The sequence below is a fragment of the Borostomias antarcticus genome (assembly GCF_949987555.1).
Source record: "Borostomias antarcticus genome assembly, chromosome: 16".
NCBI classification, from domain to species: domain Eukaryota; kingdom Metazoa; phylum Chordata; class Actinopteri; order Stomiiformes; family Stomiidae; genus Borostomias; species Borostomias antarcticus.
In genome coordinates this window covers 17,712,238-17,740,176 of record NC_140249.1, presented here as the reverse complement: position 1 = coordinate 17,740,176, position 27,939 = coordinate 17,712,238, and the positions used below count along the sequence as shown (strand labels likewise).

At 46.5% G+C, this 27,939-nt stretch overlaps 1 protein-coding gene across 2 annotated transcripts; it reads left to right on the top strand.

The window, feature by feature from the left end:
- Window positions 1-3,345: 3,345 nt before the first annotated feature.
- On the top strand, window positions 3,346-27,939 carry lsp1a (lymphocyte specific protein 1 a). 2 transcript variants are annotated; one of them, XM_084450843.1, is made up of 14 exons: window positions 3,349-3,643; window positions 10,627-10,773; window positions 14,136-14,535; window positions 14,675-14,805; window positions 14,923-15,178; window positions 15,444-15,581; window positions 17,002-17,043; window positions 17,622-17,665; window positions 18,988-19,069; window positions 19,690-19,827; window positions 20,630-20,728; window positions 21,129-21,218; window positions 21,315-21,429; window positions 27,005-27,939. In XM_084450843.1, the coding sequence occupies exons 1-14, from the start codon at window positions 3,585-3,587 to the stop codon at window positions 27,025-27,027; spliced, it is 1,764 nt and encodes a 587-aa protein (XP_084306969.1). In that variant the 5' UTR covers window positions 3,349-3,584; the 3' UTR covers window positions 27,028-27,939. The 2 variants fall into 2 exon arrangements, with proteins under 2 accessions (XP_084306970.1, XP_084306969.1); XM_084450844.1 differs by lacking the exon at window positions 17,002-17,043 and having other exon boundaries at window positions 3,346-3,643.

The following is a 27,939-nucleotide window of genomic DNA, read 5'->3' as shown; positions in this document are numbered from 1 at the left end:
ATCAATCTGAGCAGCATATTCAGTTTGTGCCAATCTGTGGATCTGGAACATCTGTGGATTTTCAAAACTATTGCCTCTAGATGGTGGCTTGTAGCTGCATTGGAGGACGTAATTTGTAAGTTGAGTTTGACAATGTGTCTGAGGTAGACTTACTACCGACTCATTCTGTGCTGCCTGCTCTCTGTATCCTACGGGGTCCACTGGGCAAAATTGATAAATAAATAAAAAATCAACTAATTTGCGTTAATCTTAACACATTATTCCCCTTAGACACTGGTTCCTGTGGTGTGAACACAGAGTAGCCACAAAGGTTCTAGTTCCTGTGGAAAACTACTGCAGTGGGGGAAGTGCCTATTGAGACACCAAGCATAGTTTTTTTATGTACAAAGCAAAACGTACTTGGCAATGGGAAAAATGTATTGTGGCCGTCGCCCCCTAGTGGTGGGCTCTGGTAAATGTGTGACGGACGCACCCATGCACTAACATACAGGGGTCGATCTAAAGTCGGTGTTGCCGGGTGAGGGACAATCATTGAGACAGTGGAGTTGCTGCTATATTAACCATGAAAGAGACGAGGAGGCTTGTCCTTCTGCTGCCTGGGAAATATATCATGTTCTTTCACCCAAGCTCTTTTTTTGGAGTAACATACACTACATATCAGTTCTAACAACAATGTATATCACTGTGCATACAAACACACACACAGATACACACTCTTCAGGTCAGCCTCTCAGGCCAGACCGCTGGCAGGTTAGCGCGGCGTGACAGTCAGCCTGTCAGGCCAGACCGCTGGCAGGTCAGCGCGGTGTGACGGTCAGCCTCTCAGGCCAGACCGCTGGCAGGTCAGCGCGGTGTGACGGTCAGCCTCTCAGGCCAGACCGCTGGCAGGTCATCGCGGTGTGACGGTCAGCCTCTCAGGCCAGACCGCTGGCAGGTCAGCGCGGTGTGACGGTCAGCCTCTCAGGCCAGACCGCTGGCAGGTCAGCGCGGTGTGATGCTCTGCCTCAGGGTAGACCGCTGGCAGGTCAGCGCTTCCACAGCTGCAGACCAGCGCTCCGCTCAGACCGTAAGAAATGGATCATTGTCCGCTGATGCGTTTTGGCTCGCGCCTCTCCTCCGCCTAAACGATATATGCAAAACACGTTTTCCGGACGGTTCAGGGTCGATTACATCCCACCGTTCGTCAGCCTCTTGGCCTGCATTCACGGGATAGCAGCTAATCACCCTGTCCAAACATTTGATTCCATTTGCAGACATTTTGCATTTTTTCACCCCCACCTTCCCACAGAACAGGACTGCAGCCAGGATTGACTCGGGCATGGGTGTACTGAGCTACTGCTTCCATATACTGTAAGCAGCAACACACACACACACACGCACGCACACACACACACACACACACACGCACACACACAGATACACACACACACACACACACACACACACACACACAGATACACACACGCACACAAAGCCACCTCCTCTTCCATTTCTTGATAATGGGCCGGGATGTCTGCCACGGCCCAGATTGAATGTCAGGAGGAACGCACAATGCCAGTGTTCTGTGTATCCAGAGCCCTGCAGCTGGGGGAGAGGAGCCCCAGCGCCGGCTCACGCTGTGCTGTTAGCTTCTCTGGCCCCCGGTTGGCCCGCTGCATTCAGTTAGGAAATATCTGACACGGTGTCGCAATGCTTCGCTGTTGAGATGCACGGCGGAGTAATGTGTTTGTGTTGTCCTATGCTGCTAATGGATCCAGTCGCCGAAGCTCTGTGTAATTATAAAGCGCTTCATAACGCTGAGCTGAAGGGGGTCAAAGCCGGTCAGCGTTAAACGGTTCTCTCAGTCTCTGCGTCTTCCTTCTGGGACTGTTTGTTCCGCGCGTCCGGGACAGACGGTGATACTCAAGGTCAGTGAGTGCGTGCGGTGAAGCTGGGGTCTTTTATGGCTTTGATTGTTCCTATGGGTCCTCTGAGGACCAAGCCCCCCCCCCCCCCCCGCGGCGCGAGCAGCTTCTCTTAACGAGGGGGGCGGGGCCGCCCATCAACGCTGCTGCTTTGAGAGCCGAAGGCTCCCTTTGTCTGGCGTGTCGTCAGGGAAGACTTACCGGCACTCAAGGGGTGAACGGCGTGGCGCTTCGCCATGGAAACGGCTGTAACTATGTTGTCGGCTCGTTGGATGTGTGCGTGCGTGTGTGTGTGTGGGAGTGTGTGTGTGTGCGTGTTGGAGTGAGGGAGGGAGGTAACATGAGGGCAGGACAAAAAGGAGAGTGTGTGTGTGCGTGTGTGTGTGTGTGTATGGAGTGGGTTGTGATCCTTCTTAGGGGCCTCTCAAATAAGGCTCTCAGCAAATACTCCAGAGTTCCAAGGAGAGACTATTAATCATTCATGGTTTGGGGCAGCATATTGTTGATTGACATGTAGCCGGCCTATACTTGTCGGTCCATTCCCAATACCACCAAAAGACCAATATCCTGCAGTTTGAGCTGTGATGTGACATATGGGAAGGATAAGGGGACACACAGTGCCAATGATCACCCAAATCCTTTGGCACTATGTAGAGCTCCACATTATGGGACATTTGGCCTGCAATAAGCAACATGTGTTCAATGTGTTAAAGAGTGTTCTTTCTTTGGACAATGTTTATAGGATCTGTTTGATGGTCAAAAATATGCTTTGGCTTGTTTTCAGCTGTTATATGTTATGTGAAATCAGTTGATATCAAATATCAGGCACGTATTTTCAGATAAAAGCTGAACCTGCTCTCTACTCATATTTTTGAAGGTGTGAAAACAATGCCCTTCTGTCACATCGTTGTGTAACTGTTGGTAAATGTTTCTCTTGTTTGCAACCCAACAGGCGGTCCCTGGTTATTTTCTGCGAATCCAGCGCTCTTGGAAATCACAGTGAGATTGAGATGTGGGGAGGGAAGACAGGACAGGGTGAGGGGATTGAGGGGGGGCGGGATTAGTGGATTTGGGGTGGGGTATCGTCTTTCACCCCTCCCGCCCCCCCCCCCCCCCACCAGGAGAAAGCCACATGACCCTGCAGAATGGGGAGAAAGGGAGACAAAAGATGTTGGGCCACGGTATGAGCACTCAATAAGAACCACATGTACTGTAGGAGGGAGGAGGAGGTGAGGAGAGGGGGGGAGAAGGAGGAGGAGGAGGAGGAGAAGGGGGGGTGTGTGTGGGGAGAGGGGGCAGTGACTAAAGCCCGTCTTCGGGAGAGGAGGAGAGGGAGTGAACGCGCTGAGCTCTCAATCCACAGGCAGCGCAGGGGACGGGATCTGTGAGGAAACCCTGTATGTGTGTGTGCCTCTGCCAGAAAGCGTGTGTCTGGGTGTGTGTGTGCATGTGTGTGTGTGTGAGAGTGAGAGAGAGAGAAAGAGAGAGAGAGCTTGTCAGAGAGCGAGGAGGAGAGAGAGAGAGAGAGAGGGGGGGGGGAGAGAGAGAAAGAAGAACTAAATTCTGCCCTGGAAACCTCACAGTGCCCTCTGGGCTCAGGAAGAGACGAGACAGAGCCTCAGTGGAGCTAATAGTCTGATCATATTTATCTACTGAAGGAATAACAAGAAGAAGGGAGACATGTCAAGCGCTATCCTGAGAAGAAACTCCAGCAAGCAAGGTTTACAGAACCTGCTGAGGTAAGGAGAACGTGGGGACCGGTTCTGGATAGGGAACAGAAGGGCATGTGTAAATGTTTGTGTTTGCCAGGTATGCTGGTGATGGTGATTTGAGCTGGAGCAGTCTTGTTTCCAAGGACTAAAAAAGGCAGCTTTCGTTTTATTTGTCAGAAAGTGGAGCTGGTAGAGAGTACAAAACACAGAAACGCACACTCAGACAAACAGGACGTCATACCGGGTTCTGGTTATTCACATGTTGACGTGAGTGTGACCGTGTCATCCTTCGGTATACAACTTTCTGGATAAATCATGTTGCTTCCAGTAATCCTGGCTCTGAACAGCTGCTCCCTGTATTTCGCTGTTAACTCTTATTTTCAGAGCGGGGTTATTCAGAGTGTGAGCAAACGTGTCGGACGGCTCCTACGACCGAGACTGTGACAGCATGTCCCCAACTCTGACTGAGCTCTTGGGAAACATTTGACTGATTAGGGACCAAAGGGATTACTGTGTGTATTTGGGGTCACATTGTGTGCGTGTGTGTGTGTGTGTGTGAGCTTGTGCGTGTGTGTGAGCCTGTGTGTGTGTGTGTGTGTGTGTGTGTGTGGGTGTGTGTGTGTGTGTGTGTGTGTGTGTGTGTGTGAGCTTGTGCGTGTGTGTGTGTGTGTGTGTGTGTGAATGTGTGTGTGAGCTCGTGTGTGTGTGTGAGCTTGTGCGTGTGTGTGTGTGTGTGTGTGTGTGTGTGTGTGTGAATGTGTGTGTGAGCTTGTGTGTGTGTGTGTGTGTGTGAGAGAGAGAGAGAGAGAGGGGGGGGGAGGAGGCACTCTACCTCTGCTCTGATTACCGCCTGGGGAATTCAGTGCCCGGCGCTCCGTGTTTATCACTGTGGACTTAACCTGCCAGGAACTGGAATGTTCTGTCACTGGAGACTGAGCTTTTCACCACTTCTGGCTTGTTTGTTGTTCCTATCTCGACCTGTATCTCCCTGTGTGTGTTTGAGAGAGATAGAGAGAGAGAGAGAGAGAGAGAGAGAGAGAGGGAGAGAGAGGGGGGGGGGGGAGAGAGAGAGAGAGAGTTGTAGAGAGAGGGAGAGACAGAAAGAGAAAGGGGGGTAGATACAGAAAGAGAGACAGAGAGAGAGAGGGAGAGACAGAAAGAGAGAATGGGGGGGGAGAGAGACAGAGAGAGAGACAGAGAGAGACAGAGAAACAGAGAGAGAAAGAGAGAGACAGAGAGAGAGAGAGAGAGAGAGAGAGAGCGAAACAAAGAGAGACAGAGAGAGAGACAGAGAGAGGTAGAAGTGCCCCAGGCTCCCCTGATTGAAGCTAGGGGAAATTGGCCCAGTGACCTGTGTCAAAGGTGAGAGAGGTGACATGACCGTCTCTTTTGTTAGGGGACTGCTCACGGGTGGCGACATGTCTGGCCTTCGACCTCCCCAGCGTTCCCTTTCTGGGGGGAGAGCTGCTCTTAGATGAGTAAAGGTACTCAGGAAACCGATAGCCTCCATTGAGAGCATGTCCAGGCGTCACTCAACACAATATTGGGAGAAAACACACACAAAACACACAGGAGAGAAGGAAATATAAAACTGATTTAATAAAGCAGGACCCATTAGAATCAAATGTTTACAGATTATTAGTTTAAATTCTGCATTTGACATTTACATTGACGGCACATGTACAGTATGGAATAAACATGACAATATTATTCAGCTTGTTGTGTTAATCCATCGTCTTCCTCTGTTCTTTGTTTGGTGAGTTGATTGTTGGCGAGTTTTTTCCAGGTGAGGAAGCAGGTGAGGAAGCAGGTGTGTTCGGCCCGGCAGCTGAGGTGCTGCTCCCCAGACCAGACACGTTCCTCGCATGTTGGCCTGGTTCCTCTGGATCCTCACAGGGTTTAGAGGAATGGATCCGTTAACCGGGGTTCCTTTCTAGCCATGCCAGATCTCCCCTTTCCCACTCTCCACAATGTAGCTCTTCATTTCAATGCCGTGGATTCATCTCTCTTTGAGAACGCTCTGCCAGCTGTCTGAACGAGTACAGATGAGAAAGCGCCACATCTGTTACCCTTCAAGAGCACAGTTATGAGATGACTGACACCCAAGGATGAAATCTTTCAGGCCTTTCACTGTACTATGTACCTCTTTCCCCCCCCCCCCACGGTTTATTGGGGAAGCACAACATAACGATGCTTTGGTTGTTCAGGAAGTGCTTTGCGTAAGGAACACACTACGGTAGGCCAAGTGGCACTTCTGCTGATACTGCAAGCAGATGGTATCGCTCTGGGCGAGTGAGAGGAGAAGGATGACATCACCTTCTACCAACACTCCTCCATCCCATCTCACCAACATCCCCAGAGTGTTTGATCGCTCCGAATACATCATCCGCTTGTTTAAAGTTGTGCTGTTTCCAATTCATCATTGGCTGGGTTGATTAGGAGCCAAAATCACACTTTTAGACTTATTAGTGGTGAACGCAGTCATAGCTGGAGCAGTGAAACCTTAAAAAAGTATGAGGATTGGGGTACATTAAACATATTTCACCTAGTTCACAGAACGTCATATCGTATCATTATAGCATTCCAGATTGGAAAACGTCACACAGAGAATGGTTGCCAACAAAAACAAACTGAGCTAAATTAGCCAGCGGGCCCGGAATCCAAAATACGTTTTTATCTGATGTTCTGACATTCAGTTCAGTGGGTCAAAGAAAGCATGCAAGGATGATCTGCTTTGGATCAGCTAAGTGAGCGAGAGACAGCTCTCTAATCGACAGCATCTCCCATTCTACTTTCAGTGGCTTGTTTTGTTGTGTCATTCATGAGGTATCCAGTCCAGATACGGACCGTTTTAAGAGAGAGTCTGTTTTGTGCTCTCGTCTGCAGTCTCCGTCAACAGGCGCTCACGTTAACCCTTCCTAAGCCCGTGACCCCCGAAGACCTCCGGCTGGCTGGCTGGACTTTTTATTTACAATACAGGAGAGATAAAGGCACTCTGGAATGTGGGGGTCTTTGCCTGTTGAGTGAAGGGGGCCTGTGCCCCCCTCCAGTCCCCCTCTGCCTCTCTCCCCCTGTGTGCTTGACCAAAGGTTGTCCACATAAGGAGGACAGGGAAAAGTAAACACTCTGGCGTTTCCCTCTGCAGGGGTCACACATCAGTCTCTGAGCAGGAGGTGAGAGAGAGAGACAGATAAAGAGAAAGGTAATCTAGACTGCCTAGCTATTGCTCTCACCTTGGTCTGTCATGATAAGATAAGATAATGACATGGAAACAAACTCTGTGGTACGTATAGACAATGTTACAGACTAGGATCATAACACCATGAAATTCCATAAATAGTGTTGAAAATGATTGCACCCTTAACATCCGTGAGTTGAGCCGCGCTCGACTTCAGTGTAGCCTGGATAGTTCAGCTCTGTTAAAGTATTCGAGGCGTGTTGACAACATGATGTAGATGTTTAGTAGTTGTAACGAGATTTGACTAGACCCCGTAGGCAAATAAACCTCCAGGACCCCCGGGGCTCCCAGCCCGATTGCCTGAAGGAAATGAGCTGTGATCCGTTTGTGCTGGACGCAGGGGGCCCCGAGACCCAGCCACAACACGCCGATTACCGTCTGTCCACCCGCAGGGGGACCCCGTTTCCCTGGCAACGCAGTCAGACTGAGCGGTGGTGGTGGCGGTGACCCCCCCCCCCCCCCGCTGAATGTGGTCGTGTGTAAAAGTGTCCACTGATTTGGACAAGACATGGGCCGGACTGTTGGACCAATCAGTTGATTGGTATTCAAGATCTTAAATGTGTCTTTCTTTCATCCGAGACATGTCGCTAACCGCAGCGCGGCCAAGGAAAGAGCTGTGCTCAGTTAAAACAAACAGGAATTATATTTTGACGAGCTTGCTTTTGAAGTGGAGTGCAAATTCGGTCACGCCACATTCTCAAAGGTCCTCTAAGCTTGTCTGGTGTCCTCTAAGCTTGTCTGGTGTTTTTAGAAAAAAATATTCTTCTTTGTATAATGTCCCACACAACTGTTGTAACTTGTTTCAAAGACAACAATGACATCATCCAGTAAAGGTTTTCCATCACTCCCATTTCGGTGTCAGTGCCACAGACCTGGGCTTACTCAAAGGAATGAAATCATTCACCAAGTCAATGACAGCACCTATTCTTAATAAGCTGGAAATGACTAGTTTCCTTTGAGTGATTAGGTCAGTGAATTAAGTGGGATCAAGACAAGCACAGACGTACCTGTACAGGTAGCACAATGTTGTGCTCTGTAAAATGTTCCTATTTTCGAGGAGCTTGCTCGATTGTCTCCCTGAGAGGTCAGGGAACAATATTTACAGTTCACCTTGTTTGTTTTTTTTGCTTCCCTCTGAAAAAGTAGAGGTAGGATCATTATGTACATTCTCCCCTCTCTTCCTCTCTGTAAAGCACATTGTGCTGCCTCTGTGTATGAAATGCGCCATACAAATACAATTGTATTTGATTTGTGTGTGTGCATGTACATGTCCTTGGGCCACCAGACAGAAGGGATGACTCGAACCCAAAGGGTCCCCTGTGGCAGGAAACCTGTGAGGATCCCCACCTCTGATATTCCAGAGCGGGCAAAGGTCATGTCTTACAGGTCTTCAAGACCTCCAGAGCAAGTAGAATTATACACCTTTGCCTGAAATCCAGTACAGATGCCATTATTTACAGAAAGAGGAGCTGGGAAGCCTAACAATATCAGATGCAAGCCTACGTTTCCTGATACGTACAGTTCTTTAAGCCACCGAGTCCATGTTTATATTACTGATAAACTATCATGGTTTTACTTTGTCTAGCCAAAAAGACTGTCATCGTGTGTGAGATCGTTTGAGCCTGGAGCAGACTAGTTGCTGGCGTTGCGTAAATAAAAGAAGGACCGATTCCCTCTCCTTCTAATCACACTCACCTGTGACAGCCAACACTGAGCCGTCTGGGGCAGCCAACACTGAACCGTCTGGGGCAGCCAACACTGAATCGTCTGGGCAGCCAATACTGAGCCGTCTGGGGCAGCCAACACTGAGCCGTCTGGGGCAGCCAACACTGAACCGTCTGGGGCAGTCAACACTGAACCGTCTGGGGCAGCCAACACTGAACCGTCTGGGGCAGCCAACACTGAACCGTCTGGGGCAGCCAACACTGAACCGTCTGGGGCAGCCAACACTGAACCGTCTGGGGCAGCCAACACTGAACCGTCTGGGGCAGTGGCGGTGTGCTTGTCTGAGGAAAGGCAGCGTGCTCAGGCTTGCTCTGTCGTGACTTTACGAAAGGGGGGAGGAAAAAACCTAACAGAAAAAAACATAACCACCACTTTTGAGAAGTCTGGTTCTGGCTTCTCAGCCCCTGGGGGTGTTGCTTTTTAACATTACCGAGAGGAAGTTGAGCATACATACTGGACACACTGATACAATTGTCAGGAAAGTCAACATAAGAGCCGTTTTCACCAGAGTGATCTCTGGCATATCTTTTCACACTACTGTGAGGGATTGTGAAACAAGCAGCCCCCCCCCCCCCCACACAGGGAACACAAGAGCTGAGACATGGGTTGCTTAGGTTTTCTCAAAACTGGGGCACTTTCATCGAATGAGGAAGGGATGACTCAAGTCAGTCAGTAAAGAATGAGTAGGTTAGCAGGTCAGTAGGTCAGTACGCCAGATGACTCAGGTCGGTCAGTAAAGAATGAATCACCTCTCCTGAGTCAGAGATGTACTGTACCAAGGAGGAGATGATCCAATAACGCTGAGGAAAAGGGAAACATAATGAGAGCGCAGCAACGTTTGGTCAGATAGCCTTGGTCCATCCCACCCTGGGGAGTCCCTGTTTCCTTGTTGGCTGTGCCTCTTTGTGAAAGTAGAACAGCGAACTGATTCATTAGTATGAATGTATCACTGTAGATCACTCAGGCTGAATATGCTCCACACAGGAAAAAAAAACAACCAAATCAGCAGACTACATCCAGCTGCGTTTTGACCTCCTCACCTTGTGTCCCCAGTCCCTGGCTTCCTCTCGCCCACACCTGCATACTCATGCTGACCGTTACTGGTGAGCTAATGTGGTGGTTTGAGAAGCCGGGACAGGAAGTGATGGAAGGGGGTGGGCAGAGAGTGGATGGAGACGAGGCTGTAGCCTGTCACTTAAAATAACAAATGGATGTGAAATTGGGCCAAGATTAAAGCCAACAATGTGTGGCATGTTAGTGGGTGAGAGGTTACGGACCATCCCACCTACAGACGTTTAGGGCGTGTTGTAAAATGGAGAGTGCCCTGAACCAGCTGGGGTGACCAAGTGGTAACACAGGCCTGGGACCCATTAGGGCCCTATTAGTGACCTGAGCTGCATTTAGTAATTGGTCCAGGGGCCAAATGGATGTGAGTGTTGTAACCCTACACCCTGACACCCAGATGGAAACTATTGACCAGTCAGTACTCCTGGATTTACCCCTAGGCTAACCGGCTGTCCCTGGCTACACAACAGAGAAGGAGATAAAGCTTAGCTTATGTATTTGCAAATATATATTGATATAATGATACACTTTCAAAGATTCAGAAATTGTCTAAATTCTGTGGCGTCCCCCAAAGGTCAGTTTTGGGTCCATTATAGAAGTGGTTTACAATGTTGTGACAAATGGGGGTTGTTGTATAATGCAAACTCAGGGCGAGGCACATGTGTGTGTATGTTTATATGGAGATAAACATAGGTCGATGCTGTTGTGTTTTCAATGTTCCTTTGGGATGTCACTGCTCGTCTGTGGCGAGCGCCGAGTTCCTGAAGCAGATGTTCCGTTGGCAGGCCTTCTCACCGTATCCAAGACTCAACAGCCCCATTGTTTAGAAACAACTTCTTGGGAGAGCTGCAGAGGACGATGGAAGACAATGACTCAGGGAATTGATGTCAGACGTAAAGGATGTGCTCTGAAAAAAGAAATAGAGCCGTTTCTTAAATTGGGTTTAAACAATGACTGTTCTTCTTCCATGCTCTCTCCGCAGAGTAACGGCTCAGAGGAGCATAGAAGATGCTGAGGAGATGGAGAGAGAGCACCGCCGAAGGGCCCGGGAGTCCTTCCGTAGAGGGAGCAACACCTCGGGCCCCGGAGGCCCCTCACAGAACAATGGAGGCCCAACTGAGGAAGGCCTGTAAGTACAGTCCTGTAAATAAACTACCAAAGATTATGGAGTCATTGAATCCAGATCTGGCATAACTCACATTTAAATCTCCCATGTCTCACCTCGGTAGTCTCTCTCAAACGTTTTGACGTGAGCTAAAGTTGAAGAAGCTGATGAAGTTTAGTTTCTCCAGCTGTGGTTATATCAGCCTGTCATGCCACAAGGGTTTCCCTGTGCTTACCGTGTATCCAGTTTACTGTAGTTTATGACGCTGCTCCCTCGGCACGGTTACAAAAAAACAAATATTTCCATTGGGGAAAAGCCACTAACCTCCCCATGCCTCCTCTTCATCCTCTCTCTCTCCCGCTCTCTCTCCCTCTCTCTCTCCTTCCTCTCTCCCTCTCTCTCTCCCTCCTCTCCCCCTCCTCTCTCCCTCTCTCTCTCCTTCCTCTCCCCCTCCTCTCTCCCTCTCTCTCTCCCTCCTCTCCCCCTCCTCTCTCCCTCTCTCTCCTTCCTCTCCCCCTCCTCTCTCCCTCTCTCTCTCTCCCTCCTTCCTCTCTCCTCTCCAAGTGAAGAAGGACACAGCTGCCTTCTCATTACACAATCTCTGAGGAATGTTTACTACAGAGAGTCTAGGGAAACTACTACCGAGCCATAGCCCTTAGGGTAGCTGGCACTTTGAATTTCCCAAATTTAATTATGCGCTATCTGTCCAACACCTTCTCCATGTGCAGAGAGAGAGAGAGAGAGAGAGAAGCAGCACTATATCAAGTCAATAGCTCTATATTTCTCCATGGCTCCAACTGTGCTAACTTGACATGAGGCAGTCCCCGCGCAGTCTGTAATTGTGGCTTGATCATAAACGAGGCTTGGGGAAATTACCAAAACTGTTTTGAATGCTCGCTGCCCCCCCCGGGGATAAACGGTAAGGTTGAATGACCAGCTCAGAAGATCATAAGAATGTCACCACTGGGTTGCCGTTGCTGTTTTTCAACCTTTGTGTTGTTGACAACCATGCTCTGTCAACAATGGCAACACGACCAACCGGATTCACATCTCGCTCCCCTTTATTGTGAAAACCATTACAGTAACGGTCATTACAGTCCTGTCATAACAGTCAGACCAACATTCCACCCTAACAGGTGCTTTTTCACAGCCAGTAGCAACATGAACATCTAGAACATATAAACATCTAGTACATGACTTCAAATGGCATGGTACATGACCTGAAAAATCCCACCACTGAAATATTACTCATTATTCTTAATGGGCCATTGAAGATTTTATACATTCTAACTGCCATATGGTTATTTTAGACGCTAGCGGAACAGCCTAATCATGTTGGGAATGCCAGAGGCATTCCTTTCAAGCAGCTTCCAGGAAGATGAAACAAGCTTTCATTCCAGGACTTCTGATAATGAACAGGGGAATCGTCAGAGGTGCACTGCTAATCACGCTAAAAATGACATGCTTCACTGTCTCTGATAATGAACAGAGCCTCCGCTGGGTCCCAGGATAGTGGAGCGGGTGCTCATGCTTGGAGTCACCGGGGGAGAGCCCTCAAAAGTTTAAACAACTAAATGCATGGTGGCTAACGCGGTGGTGTGCCATTGCAAGAAGAAAATAGTTTTTTCAGCACAGTTTTAGGGGCAGGTGTTTTGGGGTGAGGAGAGAAAGGGTTTGTGGTGACAAACGGTCACTCGACATGTCATGTGTGTGGACCTGGACCACAGTTGGATCAATATTGACCAACCCAAGGAAGCAGGATAGTGCTCTCTGAAACACACACAGTGTGACATCATGATACAAGAAGAAGCTATTGTTCAGCATTTTCACTTAAAATAATAAATAGGCTGATTTAAATATACTGTACCTAACAAAGTGCTTCAGACTCCAGGAAATTGCCTATAAGTAGTAACTCTTGTCCTGTAGAGGTACACGTACTGTGTAGTAAACTAAAGTGTCCACTGGGAATATAATTTAATGGTTGGCAGAGTGCATTTGGAAAAAAGATTCCTCTGAAAAGCAAACACATTCTCTTGAGCCATAACAAATAAGGAAAAAATAAACCTCTGGCCACCATCGCAGCATTAGATTGGTAACACCTTGTTTTACAAGCAGACATAGTTTCCATTTGACTGTTTGCATTGTGGCGTTATTGTGTACTGTACTGTTCACCCATTGGTTAAAAAAAACACAAATAGCATTCCTATTAGGAATGGTAATCAAGTAAGGGAGGGCAGTTAGCCTGTTGTTTATTCGAGAATGGTCTTTTCCACTCAGTAACATGAGCTATTTGGGTCTCATGACATGAAGCTTCAGCCGTTGACAGGCCAGGGGAGAGGACTGCACCTCCTTATCCACGGCCCTCGCTCCTCCCTGCCATTAGCCTATAAGCCCTTGTTTACACTGCCGCTAAAGCTCTCATTATAGGAATAAGTGAATGCTGGTTGAAGGAGGCGGCTCCCTCCCAGGTGCCAGGTCTGCTGTCCAGCTGTGTCGTCTCCCTCCGGTCGGGCCCTGTGGTCCTCTTAAGCCCCCTTGTCTGTCCGCTAGTTACACCTCCAGGATTTAGCTGCGTGCTGGAAACGCAAAAGGCTACACTGGGTATTACCCCTCGTATTCCGAACCTGTGTTGTGTGACACACACACACACGCACACGCACACACACACACCACCTGTCCCCCCCACCACCCACTGTGCGGTGGAATCAGCTGTCGACCACCTTCCACACAACGTAACCTGCGGCAGAGGAAGAGCAACAACAACAACAACACAATGTGTGTCCAGAGCCAGGGCACGCTTCCCGGCTCCAGATGTTTCCTCATGCTGCGTTTGATGTGACGGCTGCTGGTGTTAATGCAGTAGATGGGCTGTGAAGCTCCAGTCCAGACTTCTACCTCTTATCCTGTTTTTCCCTCCTGCCGGGGCACTGGAAGGTCAGAGCCGTGTGTGGGCCGGGCATTGCTGCTCTCACTGACGATATCCGCTAGGCCTACGGTCCTGCGCGTTTGCTACACATGTCTATCCCATACCGAAAGTGGCGAGGCTTTGGTGTCAACACCATCTGACTCAGCTTTAGCTCTGAAGGATTGTAAGCTACCCTCTCAGTCAAAGAGGATTTGCATGTCAACTTTATGGCAGTGTTCTGACTTGCTCAGTAGGCCTACTTTTAGAGGGTTCAAATTGTCGTTAACCAAACAAATGTTAGCTGCCTCAGGGCATTAGTTTAGTGGGCTTAAATGGTTCGGCAGACACCCCGAGTGCAAAACCCCAGTTGGTCGCAAAACTAAGCCAAGGATTGCGGTCCCCATAAACTTTATTGCCGTTGTACGCTGAGGTACAGACTAACGCCAACCTATCCTGTCTCTCTTTGGTGCGCTCGCTTTAGGTACGACAGCGACCTGAAGCCCGTCGGCTCCCCTTCTCTGGAGGAGGACGAGGGCTTCAGCGACTGGACCCAGCGGCTGGAGAAACGCAGGCAGCAGCGCATGGAGGAGCTCGGCCAGGGCCAAGAGGAAGAGGCCGCCAACGGCGCGGCTGGGACGCCCGAGAAGGCCTCCGCCGTCGCGGCCGCCGCCCCTGCTCGTCCACAGGTACAGAACGCGAACGAGGAGGAGGGGGAGGAGAGTTTGACACGGGACAAGAGTGAAAGGAGGAGGCAGGTAGGTCTGGAGGAGCCGGCTGAGGAGGAGAGGGCACAGAGAGAGAGGGAGAGAGAGAAGAGGGCCGAAAAACAGCGAGTGGAGCAGATCAAGAAGGAGGAGGAAGACCAAGGACCTGAGGTCGGGGTAAGGATCCTCCTTGAGCAACATCCTCGGACATCGCCTTAAATCCATCACAATCAAACGTTTTCTGAATGAGGGAGGCTGTCGATCTCAAACCAAAGTGATCGATTCCTTCCATGTTTTGTGTGCCGGTCATCTGCAGACGAAGGAAAAGGGAAAAGAAGTGAAGGTCTCGTACACGTCCAAAGTGTTCCTGAATCAGAAGGTCAAGCAGAACGGCACCAATGGAAACGCCCCCAAGGAGGAAATGGTCAAAACAAAAAGGACCCCCAGGTAAGTTAGTAGAGGGGTAAGCACATCCCTAGCACTTGATTATGAGGAGAGGACCATAACGCGCCACAACAGAAGTAAGTCCCTCCTCCCTCAAGCTCCTCCTCCTTCTCCCGGCAGGCCGGCGCTCCAGGCTGAGGCAGGGGAGGCCGAGGAGGCGGAGGCCATCTTGGAGACGGAGCAGAAGCTGGAGAAGATCAGACGGAGCCACCAGGAGAAGGAGAGCCAGGAGCTGGAGCAGCTAAGGCACAGGCAGGTGGAGGCCGAGCAGGAGCTGGAGCAGCTGCAGAGGAAGAGGGAGGCGCGGCGCGGGGTGAGGCAGGAGGAGGAGCGCAGGAGGGAGGAGGAGGAGCAGCAGCGCCTCGCCAAGGAAGAGGTGACTGAACGCCATGACTGAACGCCATGACTATGTACAGAGTTGGAGAATTAGACTTGAACCCCTCCTGGCCCTGGGACCAATTTAATGTATTCTAAACATGATTTTATGTTCAAAAACATAGAAATTGGAATGTTCTTTTCAACATTCTGCAAACTTGTCATTTTGGAGATGCATGGTTTTCATCTGACAGTGACAAAAAGCAGCCATACTTTCTCTAGATGTTATTCATGAAAACTAATCTCTGGATGGCTGTGCCTGACAGGAGGAGAAGAGACGCATGAAGGAGGACATCGAGAGGAGGAGGATGGAGGCGGCAGAGAGGATGAAGACCCTCAGTACTTCTTCTGTGGACGGAGATGAGATATTCAGCCCACTCAGCCCCAAAGGTCCCACATTCAAGGTAACGGTTTAGACTTCTCTACATACGCCACTGTCTTTTCATTGACGAGAGTGAAAACGTAGTGTAAGACTTAATGTAAAATGGATATTACTTCTCATAATGATGATCAAAAAGGAAATGTCTTCTTGAAATTGTACAAACGAGAAGTGATGAAATGTAACGTTATATCATTTTTGCAGCCAATGCGTTCAATATCGAGCCAGTAAGTTGCATGTGTGTGCGTTCATGTACGTGATGTGTGTGTTCCAAACCCCACCTCAGTGCCCTTGGTGCATGTACAGTAATTTTTCACACAGTGGATTTGGAGTGGCGTTTGTGTTTTTTTAGTGTGCAAAAAAAGAGACAAATGCTGCTTTTAGATTAACCAGCATTCACTTGTTTGTGACACAGTCCCACCAAACCCACTACAATCATAGTTTTTTCAACAGCATGTCTATGTACAGTATAAAACAGTATACTGTACATACTGATCCTCTGGTCCCTGAACAAGGTAGAACATGTTGTCTTTCAGCTCAATGGTAACCCCCCCCCCAATTGCGTTGTTTACTGTGTCACGTTCTAGAACCACAGTGCCATGTTGCGTTGTTTACTGTCACGTTCTATAACCACAGTGCCATGTTGCGTTGTTTACCATGTCACGTTCTATAACCACAGTGCCATGTTGCGTTGTTTACCATGTCACGTTCTATAACCACAGTGCCATGTTGTGTTGTTTAACAGTGGCACTTGCAATGCAGCGCTGTAAATCCGGGGTCGATCTGCTACTGACTGGCTTTTGCACTGCCAAGCATGTTATGCATCTCCATATGTGTCCCAGGCCTTGTTTTCTATCAAACAGAGTTATGTGTTTCATCGCCTAATGCGTCACTTGACAGTTACGCTTAAAGTAATTGATATTCCCTTCTTCCCTATCCAAATCTCGTTTGGATAAATAATTATATTTACGGACGCCATGTTCTCAATTGGAGACAGCCCGGGAATTTGTAGATAATAACCCCAGATGCCCTTTCAGCTGCATGCCATGTCTAACACCCTCCGCTGTCAAGCCCCCTTTATTAATCTGGCCCCGCTTGGCCCTGCACCCGGCAGAGCACAACTCTGCGTCATACAAGATATATGCATCAGCAAGATTGATACGGACGCCAGAAGCTCATCCAATTAGATTTTTACAAAGTGCACAGGATCTGCCCGAATTTAACTGAAAGAATCCTAAAACAATATGCTTAGATATTGCATCCTCCATGAAAGACAAAATGAAAGCCATAAAATGCTGTGTAGCATTTCCGACTCCATTATCCTCCAGATTCGCAGTATCCAGAACGTCCTCTTTGGGTTTGGGCCTTGCAGTGGCGAACGTTTCTGGGAGATTGCATCCTTGGTGCTGTCACGAGCCTCCCTCTGCTTATGTGTGTAATTTCAGAGAGAGAATGAAGAGGGTTTGACAGCAGAAAATACAAGCTCGGTGAGTGGGGGTCGAAAGGCTGTGCTCTTTGATTCGGGTCCAGCGTTTGAGCTGCAACATAAGGGCTCCTTTTGTGTGGGTGGAAAAGGAGCTTGTTAGCATGCATGGCCACGGCCACTTTGAAGTATGACCCCTCTGACAACCAAGGGCAGAGAACAGGAGTGAACTGTCTTGAGGTCCTGCAATAATCTATAACAGCATACATATATGTATGAATACATATACAGATTCAGGCAAATGCAGCTGAAAAGGCCCCAAAACTCCCTACACCCTTAATTAATCAGTTTGATGCCAACATTAAACCTCATATTGAACTGAATAGTGTATATGGAGCAGCTTGAAGCTGTCATATTGATGGGAACTGACAGATTTTCGACAGATACATGGGGATGCTTGACAAAGACTAGTCCTGGAAAACAGTGACTTGGAAAACATATCGGCCATCTTGGACCAAGCAAATAAAATTTTAATTACGCTGATCAGCAGTTTCCACAGTCTGGGATGATGCAGCGATACTGTATGACAAAACGTCCGTTCCTGTTCCAAACAATAACCTTTGACCTCATCCTCTCTTGCAGATCACAGAGCGAACGGAATCCTTGAACCGATCCCTAAAGAAAAGGTGAGTGGTCAGGCATCGCATCTTACGAAACAAACAAACACATCCTCAAGCTATTTCAGTTGACCGTTCAAGAACGGGGGGGAGGGGGGGCGGGGAGGGGCGGGCTCCTTAGTGCTATATACTTTCTTGAGGTTTACCAAGATCCACTGGGCCTCTGCGGAGACAGAGCTAGCTGAGGCAGAAAGGCAGTTATACCGGCTAAATGGCTGGTGTCTGAAAGTAAACACAGACGAGAGGGCCAGCGGTGACCTCTTCACCTCTCTCAGTGCATCACCTTTGTCATGCGTGATTTATGGCCTGGTTAACTCTAACCAGATGTAGGGGGGTGGGGGGGGGGCTGTGTTTTCTCTGGTGGCTGGTGAAGTATAGCTCTGGGCCGCGGCGCGGCTCCACGCAGTCTGCAGTAGTAAGTTATCAGCGTTTAGGAGCTCTCGGCACTCGCACACATGGAGACCGTGAGAAGAAGAATGACAACTCCTCACCCAGGTGTGAGATCAGGGAAAGTTAGCGTGATGTCATTTTCAGGCCACTGCCCTTCCCATTCATCATGACATCACTAGCCGAGATGTGGACGTTGCGCTCTGGTGATGTTTGCAAAGAAGTGTTGGAGCGAATCAAAGCCTTCGTTATTATGAATGATGGATGACAGTTTCACACAGTTCTTTTTTCTTTCTTTTTTTACCGCCACCTCTCATGCAGAAAGCATGACATAATTCAACCACTCCAATATCTCCGCCGTAGTTGAATAAAAGCCCCAAATAAAGATATGTGCAGCGCGTTAATACAACAATGGCATGCCTAAAGATGCTATTTAATCTCCCAGTCCTATCCTTAATGACCCACACATGCTTTTCATGAGAACGCCCTCCTACAAATATAAACGGACCAAGACGATGGTGAGAAGCAGGAATAGAGGGTCAGAATTTCCAGATAGGGAGCCATTTGTTTTTGTATTTAAGGCACAGGCCTACTTCTGAGATTCGGGCTGTGCGTAGTGCGTTTGGACAGCTGGCGATGGGGGAGTCTTTGGCCCAGGATCTTACTGTGGTCAGAAAAACTTACTTGGATCTCAAAGACGAAGTCGCAGTAGCCATGCAAAGAATACCATTCACTCTCTTAAATGGCTTATTTTACCAAGGGAGATGTAGCTACCACTGCACAGAACATGGAAATTTCACAAAGGGAGGAGGGGTGGGACTTGTTTACTCACAGGCCAGTAGCCAAAAGACTGTATTGCATGTGTGTACGTTCCTCTTTCTCTCTCTTGTTTCCCTGTGTTATGTTTTGGTTGGCCTGAGTGAGTGTCTTTGCTTTGGATACAGTAACAGCTTCAAGAAGACACAGCCCCCTGTTCTCCTGTCCAAGATCGATGACAAGCTGGAGCAGTACACCCATGCCATCGAGGTGAGCTCCCACCTGGTTTCCCTCCACCTCTCTCTCTCTCTCCCTGCTCACAACAGCAACACTGATGATCTGATGATTATTCTGTCAGCAACACTGATGATGATCTGATGATCGTTCCGTCCCATCCTCCTCCTCGCCAGGTGACGCATCGTCTGGGTATCGTACGTAGTTATACATCCCGTACTGTGGGTTGTCAATGCTCACACATCAAAGTCGGCCATCTGCCCTTTAGTCATTGCCACTGTCAAACCACCTGTCTGCTCTGTCATTTGGGAGTGGAGTGATAGGCACCTCCAACAAGGCTTAAGGCCTGCTTTCTCATCTCTGGGTTGCCTGAATCATACCTGTCATACTCTGAGAGTGTGTGAGTATCAGTGTTCGGACCCCTGGGGCCTTGCTCTCCACCGGGTGCAATTTCCCCACTCCTATTGCATCATAGCAGTTCACAATTCTAACATCTTGTTTACAACGACAATGTCAAGACGACCAAGCTCTTCAGTATTGAAGTCTCATTGCCTCTCACGTTCAATTTCTCCTTCGCTTACATTCTCTTACAGAGAGGGCGAAGGATTGAACATGTAACACATATGTAACTAACAAGTTTGCCGTGTGTTTTGCAGACCTCCCAGGAGGCTAAGGCAGCCAAGCAGGCTCCGACGGACATCATCGGTCCACCTGAGGCCGTGGCCTCAAAGAAGAACTTGTTTGAGGCTGGAGAAGCATGGAGCCAGACCCCCACCAAGGGAACACCATGCAAGGCAAGGAAAGACCAACAGTTAACACTCGCTTTTAAAATGCAGCTCTATGGCATGAACAGTGGAGCATTGATAACCCCTAACAGTGAAGTTATCCTTGCCAAATCAAACACAGCTGACTTCAAAATTGCTGCCGTGGGGTCATTGTTACAATGTATCCCAGTTTGATCTTTAAAGTAATGCCATTTAATACACTGCACGTAGCGGAGGTCCTCAATCCATCACACATTCACCCTCTGTGCCGTGATCTCACACCTCTGTATATTGGCTGCCACTCTTGGCGCTCCAATTCTCTCGTTATTGTGTTTAATTACTACATGGGTTGCGTCGTGTGCGGGGGTTCTTTGAGGTCACCAGAAAGGCATGAGGGCCCGACGGGGGCGAGCGCAATAATAATCAGCCTGTGTGAGCAGGATGTGTGATCTGAGAAGCCGCCTGGCTGGGTTTGTTATTACGCGCTCCCACAAACGTGTGGATTTCCCCCCCGACTGGACCTCAGAGGCATTCCATAGCATATGCTGCTCTATTGCGGCGCTCCTGTTAACCGCTGCTAGCCCGGGCCCTCCCAAAACCACAGAGTACACTCTCCTCGTTAGCGCGATGCTAATGATCGTGGTTTCACCACAGGCTCAGTATGGATGAGAACATAGATGGATGGGGCAGGTTACTTTCACGGGAGATCAGTGAGAAGACAGGGTGCAGGGAGAAAGCAGACACAGAGCAGCCAGATTACTGCATATTAGAGTGCTTTCTGGTTACATCCTTGACTGGCACTAGATCTGACGTCCTGTACTTTGTGTGACAGGAAGCAGAGGGTCTGAAGGTGGGCGTGGCCGACCTGATCACTCAGTGGGTGAAGGGCAGCCCTGACGGCAGTGCCAAGCAGTCCATCGCCAAGCCATCAGTGAGTTCCTTGAATGGAAGTATCTAGTCCGCTGTTTGTTCTTCTCCTCAATTAAATAAACCAGTCAATCAATCAATCAATCAATTAATCGGTAGCCTTGGCATCATCTTCATCTTTTATGACAGAACTGTAACTCACATTTATAATTTTAAGGATGATTTTGATGGTAGCATATCATAATGATTGAAGATGATTACTGTAAAAGAACAAAACTGTGTGGTTTAGTCAGTAAGCTTACAGTGACTCTGCCCCCTTGTGGAAAGAGGTTTTGAAATGTGTAGGCTGTTGCCTTCCCTGATAGAACTCATGAGCTCTTTGATTAGATGTAGTCGTCCTTTCACACGGCATCCTCAGGTATTCTACGGTCCACTCAGGTGTGTGACGTCGCACATTTTTTCAGGACGTGCGACCTGGTGACGTGATGCAGAAGAAGAACATGTGGGAGATCATCGGAGACACGTCCTCTGGGAGGCCAGGGCAAGGCACCAGGGTGAGCCAACATACTCAATGCCAACTGTATGCTTGCCAACACAAAATATTAGGGTACATTTTCATGCCTGATCTCATATCATGAAATGTTTCCCAGGGTACACCCTCTGGTAAAAGGTACAAGTTTGTTGTGACTGGTCATGGAAAATATGAGAAGTTTCCTGCTGAGGATGAAGATGGCAATGAATATACCAATGACAATGGAAAATCAGGTAAGAGATTATTTGCAGCCCAGCTAATATGAAGTTAATATGAATTTAATATGAAGCAATATGAAGCCATTTTGAAAGCACCCAAAAGAAGCCATAAACTATGTATTTACAACCTCATCTTTACCAAAACTTTACTGTAAGTACTGTAGTCTAATCAAAGTAGCCTATAATAAGCTGCAAAACTCCACTGGAAAAGTATTAGTAGCTCAATAGATTGTGACTCAGTTTGTCAATACCAAGTTTTTACTTGGCTGGCCTGTGGAAACAATTACTTATGATTTTCTGCCAAACAATTAAAATAATTAGGCTATATCAAATACCAAGAGCAACATAGCTCTGAACTGTCCATCATCTTGCCTACAATAGACGTTCTTTCATCTTCATTCATGTGTCAAAACTACTGTAAACTGTGTCAGTCATTAATACAATTTGACCATTATTCTTTCAAAGATCAATTCATTATGCAAAAAATAACACTGATTTAATTAACAGAAATAAATCGCAATACACACGCATATATATATATATAAATATATATATATATATATATATATATATATATATAGCTTAAAGACAAAGTGTAAATTTGGTTTCTCGAGGCCATCAATTTAACATACATATCTATAAATATAATATTAACTCAATCACTCAACTCTTACCCTTCTTTTGACCCTAAAATATTTGTGCTTCAAAGTAATAAATTAAGGCAGCTATTGAGCTCTAAAGTGTCAAACTGTCATTCAGTATAACTGTCCTGGTAAAATAATTTAATGACAAAGGTGATATTAAAATGTAGAAAATCATCCTAAAAATATTAATGAATAAGTGTCATATTTGTGTTAGTGTTTGCAAAAATATACAGAAAAATGGGTGACATACTGTATCTAAAAATATTTTAAAACTTTAAGAACTTTTGTCCCGACTTTTGCACTTCATCCATGCCAGTCAGTATAACAATGGTAAAAAGTGTTTTTAAAGCATATCACATGATGGTAATGTCAGTGTTTGGTATCTCAAAGAACAACCCCTGAAGACCCTCTATCAGTGTCATGAGGTGAGACAATCCTGGATGACGTGGTCTGCAGTTTGTTCCTCGGCGCCACACTCGCACGCCACACAGGATGCCAAACCCCATCTGTGCATTGATGGTGATAGTGGAAGCGTCTGACGCCGGTCCGGAGGCGATTAAGCCTCCCCCATGCCTGTATGGGTAGGTCCATCCCAGTAGGGGAAGGACCGGCGGCCGGGACAAAATCACGGAGTCTGGAGGTGTTTGCCTCCCACTCCACACTCCAGGTGTAGTCTGCCCATCCTGCCTCACTGCCTTGCTGATTGCCCATTTTAAAAGACTTACATACTTGCAAATAGCACCGGTTTTGCTTTTTAGGGGCATGTGTTTGTGGGACTTAGATGTGTGATATTTAGCTCTTTCTATAGTAAATGCCTATTTACTATATTTACTATATATTTACTAACTCTATTTAAAATCTACTTTTTGAGAAATAGATCAAATGAACCCTAACTGAGATCATAGTTTTCAGACAGTGTGTACCTAACAGCTAGTTGAAGTTAATTTCAAGATCAAGATTCAGTCAGTATGTATTCAGGCCAGAAATAGTGAGTCACTATCAAACAATGGACAAAAAAGTTACTTTGAAAATACTTAAATCATGTACACTTTAATCTCATGAGCTGTCTGAATTCCTTTAAGACAAATATATCTCTTTTCCCCGTATTTATGAAGGTAATATTTTCACATATCAGAGAAAGGAAGAATCAGACACAAAACTAACAGTTAGACAATCAATCAATCAATCAATCAATCATACATACAACTTGCACTCCAAATGCAACATAGTGCATTTGTCAAGTATAAAGGTTAGACCAAATTCTCTATGGTATTGCCAACATAGTTAATTCAGATGCAAGCAGACAATATTGCACAGGACCTGTACATCATTTCTAACGTTTCTACACCTGTACACAAACCACAATTAACAACAGAAATTAAAATGCGTTCATCTCAATTTACTAGTAAAAACAGACGTAGCTTAAGAAGCAGTGAACCCTCTTGCTGTTCTGTTAAAGTCTTTTGGTTCCTCGTCTTTATTTTTACGTCCTATCAGACCCATCTCAAACACTGTTGAGATCTTTGTGAGAGGCCTTGATGCTGCCTCCCTCAGCCTCTTGGCATCAAATCTTGGACTAAAAAGCAGCACAGGTAGACGATGGGCGAAAGCCGGGACTTCTTTAGGTGCATTCTTTTCCTCCTTCTTCTCCTCCTCACTTTTGTTAGCTTCAATCTGCTGCATAATATTCTCTTTGGTGGAAAACATTTGGAAGAGGACAGCATCCCACATCTTCGTTGCCTTTGGGGGGTCTTTGCTCTTTTCCTCATCCTCTGTCGACTTCTCGCTGGCCTTCAAAGTTGTCTTTCCATCTTCATTAGTTTCACTTTGCTCCTGCCCAGTTTCCTTGGTAGCTTCCTTTTCAGAATCTGGAAACGTTGGCTCCTCAACCTCCACCACCATGTGCTTCTTGAGCCGTGACCAACCACTGAGTTTAGATTTCATGCCCTTTGGTTTTTGAATCACTTTAAGAATAGGTTCTGCCGCTGGGAAGTTCTCCTCCTGTTTTTTCTCTGAGGCAGACAGTGCAGATGGAGCAGATACATCCTCTCCAAGTTTGACCTGGTCCTCAACTTCCTTTCGCTTAGCTGGAGTCTCGCTTAACTTTGAAATAGCCAAGTCATTTGCAATTGGAGTCAAAGTGGTTGACTCTGCATCTTTCGCCTTTTCATTTTGTTGAATGGTGCTGGTTTTTGTCACAACTCCATCCAGTTTTTGTGCAGTTTGTTTTCCATCTTCAACAAGAGGTGCTCCATTGCTGTCAGGTTTGGTTGCAGGTGCAGGTACGGCATGTTTGGCTTCAGGAGTACATGTCTTTGGTTTGGGGGCTTCCTGAATCATTTTCACCTTTTCTTCCTCTGGTGTTTTAGCCTCTGGTTTCTTTGATGTTGGAGTTTTTACTTTTGGTATATCCTGTGACACAGTTTGGACTTTTGGTTTCTCAGCAATCTGAGGCTCGTGGGACATCGTCTTGACATCTGCGTGTGAAGTCTGAGGCTCATCTGAAGATACGGTTGTGACATCTGAGGCTTCTGATACAACAATAGTTGGAAGTACCATTGCTGGAGTGGATACAGCTGCCTCTTTCAAAGGGGTTTCATCCTCTTTGTGGGTTGCTTCAACTTTAGAGACTTCAACCAAATAATGTGTCATCACAGATAACTCTTGGGTAGGGGTTTTAGATTCTTCTGCCTCCTGTGCGGTGGTCTTAGATTCTTCCTGTGTTGGTGTCTTAGGCCTAGAAAAGCCAAACGAGGGTGCATGACTTTGGATTCCACCATGAGCAACATATTCAGCAGGAGTCAATCCATAATATGTTGATTTTGGTTTTGGGGCCACAGAGGTTGGGGTTTTGGGCCTTTGCCATGTTAGAGGTGATACTCCCCTTGCCCTTGGTGATGTTTCATATACTGGAGTTTTTGGTCTCTGATATCCAAGCGAGTGAGCAGGAGACTTTGGAGGCTCATATGTTGGCGTTTTTGGCCTTTGAGTTCCAGTTGTTGTGGTTGCAGATGTTGGGGTTTCATACAAGGGACTTTGATACTCATAGGTAGGTGCCATAGGTTTTGGTGTCTCAGGTGGAGTCTTGGGTCGTTGATTCCCATTAGAGGTTGTTGTTGGTTTTGGTGCACCATATGTTGGAGTCTTGGGTCTCTGATAGCCCAATGGAGCTGTTGGGATCTTTGGTGTTGTGGACTCTACTACTGGCGCTTCCTGTCTGGGAGCCTCTGGTTTAGAAACATTCCCATTGGATGTTAAATCTAAATGAATCTCTCCATTTTGAGTGCTTACACTTTGACCATTTGTTAATGCCAGATTTTGAGAATCAGATGTGGGTGTTTTTGATTGCTGTGCCTCTGTAGTAATTGGTGAGACAGCAAATAAAAGAGGATTGGGCCTTGATACTTCAAAAACAGGTGTTGTTGGACGGGTCACGTGGTATGACGGAGTCTTAGGCCGTCCTAACGAAGTTCTTGACACCGAAGAATCATAAGTTGGTGTACTAGATCTTTTGATTTCTGATGTAGGAGTAAGACCTCTTTTGACTTCAGATGTTGGAGTTATACTTCTTTTGATTTCTGATGTAGGAGTTAGACCTCTTTTCACTTCAGATGTTGGTGTTATACTTATTTTGATTTCTGATGTAGGAGTTAGACCTCTTTTCACTTCAGATGTTGGTGTTATACTTCTTTTGATTTCCGATGTAGAAGTTAGACCTCTTTTAACCTCAGATGTTGGTGTTATACTTATTTTGATTTCTGAGGTAGGAGTAAGACCTCTTTTCTCTTCAGATGTTGGTGTCACATCTCTCTTAATTTCTGAGGTAGGAGTTTTACTCCGTGGTAATGTGCCTCCAATAAAAGTGAATCCAGTAGAATCATACAGAGAGGACTTTATTATCTCATAAGTGTTTGCTGTATACATCTTCATTTGAGGAACATCAAACATTGGTTTGGGCGATTTAGAAGACACAGTAGCTTTAAACATTGGACGTGGACTTCTCGATTTCATCAGTGGGGTTATCACAGTAGTAGGTTTCATGACTGCATGTGTGACTGTTTCAGTAACAGGACTAGGGGCTAGTATTGTTACTTCAACACTTACTGGCGAGACTCTGATAAGCCTGTGTGGCGGTGTATAGGTGTACAGTGGAGCCACGTGTTGGGGGAAGGCATGAGCTGGAGCAAGATAGGGCTGTGGGGAGAACCTTGCTGTTCTACCATATGTAGATCCTCGATGGTGAGGGTAAGGCGAATGCACATGTTGATAGAGTGGCCTTACATTAAACCTTGGGGGCTGTGATGCTCCATAGAATAGTGACTCTGGCGTTTTGGGAGGAGTTGAGTGGTCACTATGCTCCAGGTCAGGGCTTGCTTCATTCACTGGGGATAGGCTTGAGCGGAAAGGTGCAGGTGCCTGAATTGGCTGAGGTGCAGCCTTTTTCTTGGCAGATTTCTTAAGTAGTTTCTGAAGCCGGACATTCTCCTTGCCAGGCTTGGGCAGCAGGGGTGGAGGGTACTGCTGGGTAAGCAGGCCTGGTTGGGTGACATTGCTATAACTGACAGCCATGGGAAGTCAACCCCCTGCAAAAAAAACATGAAACATACTTTGGTTAGAATTATTGACCACATCCATGAATTAGTTCTACATAAAGCTGCCCTTCCCTTTCCCCCCATAGGTCATTAGCTGGCTTTAAGAACATACAGTTTTTTTGTCTGATTGTTATCCTGTGTTTGTATTTTTATTGATAATTTCTCTATTGTTGTTTTGGGTATTATAATTTGAGGTCATGTCTGTTGTTATTATAGATATTATATTATAGAGAATTTTGGGGGAAAACAAAATAAATTATAACTCATAAAAAGTAACCTAATGTGCTCAGATGTCACTGGTGAAAAATACATATCTCACTACAGTATGGCTTTTTCCTTTCTCATCTTTTTCAGACCTGTGTCCAGATGACTATTGAAATCCATGTGATGGTGCCAAAGAGTTGTCTTTCCATTCAATATGGTAAAGGCCTCCACATCTCCTCAACAACACCTGGCCAGCAAATTGTATCTTGACATCTACAGTATCAGTAGTCATGAAAACAATACTTCATACAAGCTTTCAGTAAATCACAGCTTGGACTTTACCTGACACTCATTTCATTTATTGGTGTTCATTTAGAGAACTTCTCAGAGGGATGGCTACTTTGTTTGGAATTTATATATGCTCTTGAACATGTCAAAGCAAATTCCACACAAAATAGGTAATGAGTGATTCTCATAATTTTATAGTTGATTAAATGTCAAGAGGACATGTTACAAATTACTATTATGTACTTACTATGTGTATGAATGTAATTTCTTCTTATTTGTCACTTTGTTTACTGTTGGTTTCTTTTAGTTTATATTGTAATTGGAAAGTATTAGGACAATATACTGTATTTACAAGATTCCAAAAGAACCATACAACCAAATGTGATGGTTTGAAAATGCAAACTGATGTCAATTTTTATTTTCATTTCATTGTCTGTGCAAAAAGGTAGAACTGAAAGAGACAGTACTTGAGATAATCAATTCATCCTTCACATGTTTAAGGATAACATGATGCAACAGTAGGCTAAATGTTTTAACACCAGATGGAGGAAATGCTTTTGATGTTAAACGTTATATCATCCCCAGGCATTATCTCACACATTCTAATACGTACACTAAACCCGACATTGAACCTAGTCTCTGTTTTCAGTGCTACACCCTGGAGTACACCATCATATTATTTATACAACTTTAAAAGATATTTGACCATAAGAAAACTGTATTTTTTGCTTCATGTGTACTCATTCTTTATTCTTACATTAAATAAAAACATTTTCTCTTACTTTGCTTCACCAGCA

What these genes read in the sequence shown, in the direction of transcription:
- lsp1a (XM_084450843.1), top strand. Translation starts at nt 3,585, where the DNA reads ATGTCAAGCGCTATCCTGAGAAGAAACTCCAGCAAGCAAGGTTTACAG. An exon ending in CAGCAGAAAATACAAGCTCG is followed by an intron (nt 17,044 to 17,621) that starts GTGAGTGGGGGT and finishes CCTCTCTTGCAG; the next exon opens with ATCACAGAGCGAACGGAATC. An exon ending in AGTACACCCATGCCATCGAG is followed by an intron (nt 19,070 to 19,689) that starts GTGAGCTCCCAC and finishes TGTGTTTTGCAG; the next exon opens with ACCTCCCAGGAGGCTAAGGC.